The 2,416-nt window shown below is 35.8% G+C and overlaps 1 protein-coding gene across 2 annotated transcripts in view; it reads right to left on the bottom strand.

Annotated features, from left to right (window-relative positions):
- Positions 1-1,181: 1,181 nt before the first annotated feature.
- Positions 1,182-2,416, bottom strand: part of eef1a1a (eukaryotic translation elongation factor 1 alpha 1a) — a 7,884-nt gene continuing 6,649 nt past the window's right edge. For both annotated transcript variants that reach the window (XM_016493382.1, XM_016493312.1), the window contains exon 8: positions 1,182-1,784. In XM_016493382.1, the coding sequence (XP_016348868.1) occupies positions 1,660-1,784 (125 nt within the window). In that variant the 3' untranslated portion in view covers positions 1,182-1,659. The remainder of the gene's footprint in view (positions 1,785-2,416) is intronic.

Raw genomic sequence — 2,416 nt, 5'->3', positions numbered from 1 at the left:
CTTAAGATAATCTTAAGAACATCTAAGTGTACTCAACTGTGCTATTTTGAGACACCATGTATATCAACTAAAATGTGCTTTTAACATACTATCTCTGTATTAAAAAATGTATTTAGTTACCACTTGTAGTAAACTTGAACCTATCTTTGTATGAAAGTTCATATTCATGGTGTCCCAAAATAGCACAGTTGAGTACACTTAGAAGTTCTTAAGAAGTACTAAAGAATCATTTTTAGTATATTAATTAGTGCGCGAAAATAGAGCACTTTAAGTATGGAAGTGTACTTTTTTTCACCAGGGCAGCCGCAGTACAGTACACACTGATTTGACTTTGAAAAATAAATCTACCGAGAAATATTAAGTGGAGTAAAACGTCTCCCCTCTAGTGTTTGTGCAGAACAGGAAAAGCTTTTAAACAGTGAAAAGGGAAATCTAATATTATAGGAGTGAGATTTATATTTCAAAGCATCTCAGTGCTATTGTAAACTCTTGTTTAAATCTGTTCTGAAAACGTGGATAATATTTCTTATTAATTAGGCCAGCTATTGACTAATAAAATAACAGATCTACTTATATTACTACTACCGATAAGCTGCTAATGAATCGTTTTAGAAATGCATCACTTGCGACATCTTGTGGCAATTTATCCAGCACACCAAGGAAACATGTATTTTAGCTGTGTATGCTTTAAATTGTGAATAAATGGACATGAGGGTAAATCTCATTATTTGAAAACTTGTGTCTATAAGAAGACTAAGACCTAAGACTACACTGTGTAAAAGACCAAGACTTTCTTCGTAAATGGTTTGAAAGATAGCAAATTTTGATCTATTTTGTTTTTAGACAGTTTTTTTTTTTGGACTTTGTCATAACTTTAGTTGAAGTCTAAGCTCACAATACAGTACGGAAGATTCTTAAATACAAAGGTAAATGATCAAACACACTGTTTGGGAGTGAAATGAACACAAGCACAATTATTATGGTTGAGACATCTTTAATATGACATGAAAGCTTTTATTTTTATAATAAGGTGCGGTAGCTAATGCCAATTAAAGTCAACAAGTGCTTGTGCAGGGTTCGTCTACGCCAGTCAAAGTGCTAAACATAAAGCTGTCAGTGCACCAAAGATTGCATGATCCCAGACACGGGCTGATTAAGAGCTTCATTTTAGGTTTTCATTGTTCTGCAAAGCTAAACATAAAGGTTCTCAAAGTCTACTATATAGTGTCGTTTAAGTAGCTCACCACCAGTGGATACTGAACACATGGTATTTTGCAAACAAGCACTAAAGCAAGCGAAGACAACATTGTGAGAACCAGGCTAAAACTGCACACCAGAGCAGGAGAGGTCAACCTCAAGATTTTAAAAATCACATATGGTTTCAACAGCTATCATCGAAGAGAAGAGCACAACTATAAAAAACACTATTAAATAAGTTCCATGGTGTGGATGTAAGTCTTGCAGTACGAGTCAACATACAAATTGGAGTTAGCTAAAGGACTGCTTTTGTTATTTTTTTTTCCTTCTGATACTTTTGCGATGCATTGGAACTATTAAGCAGTCTCTGACTATAGAACCTAAGCAGCCAATAGGATAGAATAGCTGGATGACCTCTGCTTTTCCATACGTGTCTCTGGAGTTGGCAGTCAAACACAACATTCATTTGGCTTTCTGGGCTTTCTGAGCGGATTTGGTGATTTTTCCACTCGTCGGGGTCTTTTTCTCCACTCCTTTAATCACTCCCACTGCAACGGTCTGACGCATGTCACGCACAGCAAAACGACCTGCAAACCAAAAAAGAATCTAAGCAGGTCATCTGTGATCATTATCTCTATCATCCTAACACTGATTGTGAAAAGCCTCCTGGCATACCATATCTTTAATAAAAAATGTTGGTATGAAATGGAAATACATCTGTTTGTAAAAATCTGGGGCCTCATTTATAAAATGTTGCGTATAAACCGTCCTAAATTTGTTCTAAGATCATTTCTCAAAGGTGTGTAAGTGCTATTCAGAGAAAACGAACGTGCGCACAAAAACACGTGCGTACGCCTCTCTTCCAGATGTGACATTTATAAATCGCAAATGATCTTGAAATTGTGCGCAGCTGACTGGTGTCAGATCTCCGCCTTGTAAACGCCCCCTAATTAATATCATTACCGTATAAAAGAGCACACGCCAATATCCGAATTTCTATGCTTGAGAATGACGAGCACAAAGAAAAATAAAAACTTTACTGAGTCTGAAATTGAGGTCCTGCTGGCGGAGGTAGAGGTTCGTGCGGGAGCGCTTTTTATTTAATAATGAGTAATTATTCAGTGGACAAACGATGTGTGTGTAGTTATATTTTTTCTATTGAGTATTATCAAAATTACTACTTCTAGAAACTACAGAAATAATAATAATAATAATAATA

This window comes from Sinocyclocheilus anshuiensis, unplaced genomic scaffold (genome assembly GCF_001515605.1).
Source record: "Sinocyclocheilus anshuiensis isolate Anshui unplaced genomic scaffold, SAMN03320099.WGS_v1.1 scaffold193, whole genome shotgun sequence".
Taxonomy (NCBI): domain Eukaryota; kingdom Metazoa; phylum Chordata; class Actinopteri; order Cypriniformes; family Cyprinidae; genus Sinocyclocheilus; species Sinocyclocheilus anshuiensis.
The sequence above is the reverse complement of the archived record's forward strand: the minus strand, read 5'-3'. Positions and strand labels throughout refer to the sequence as shown.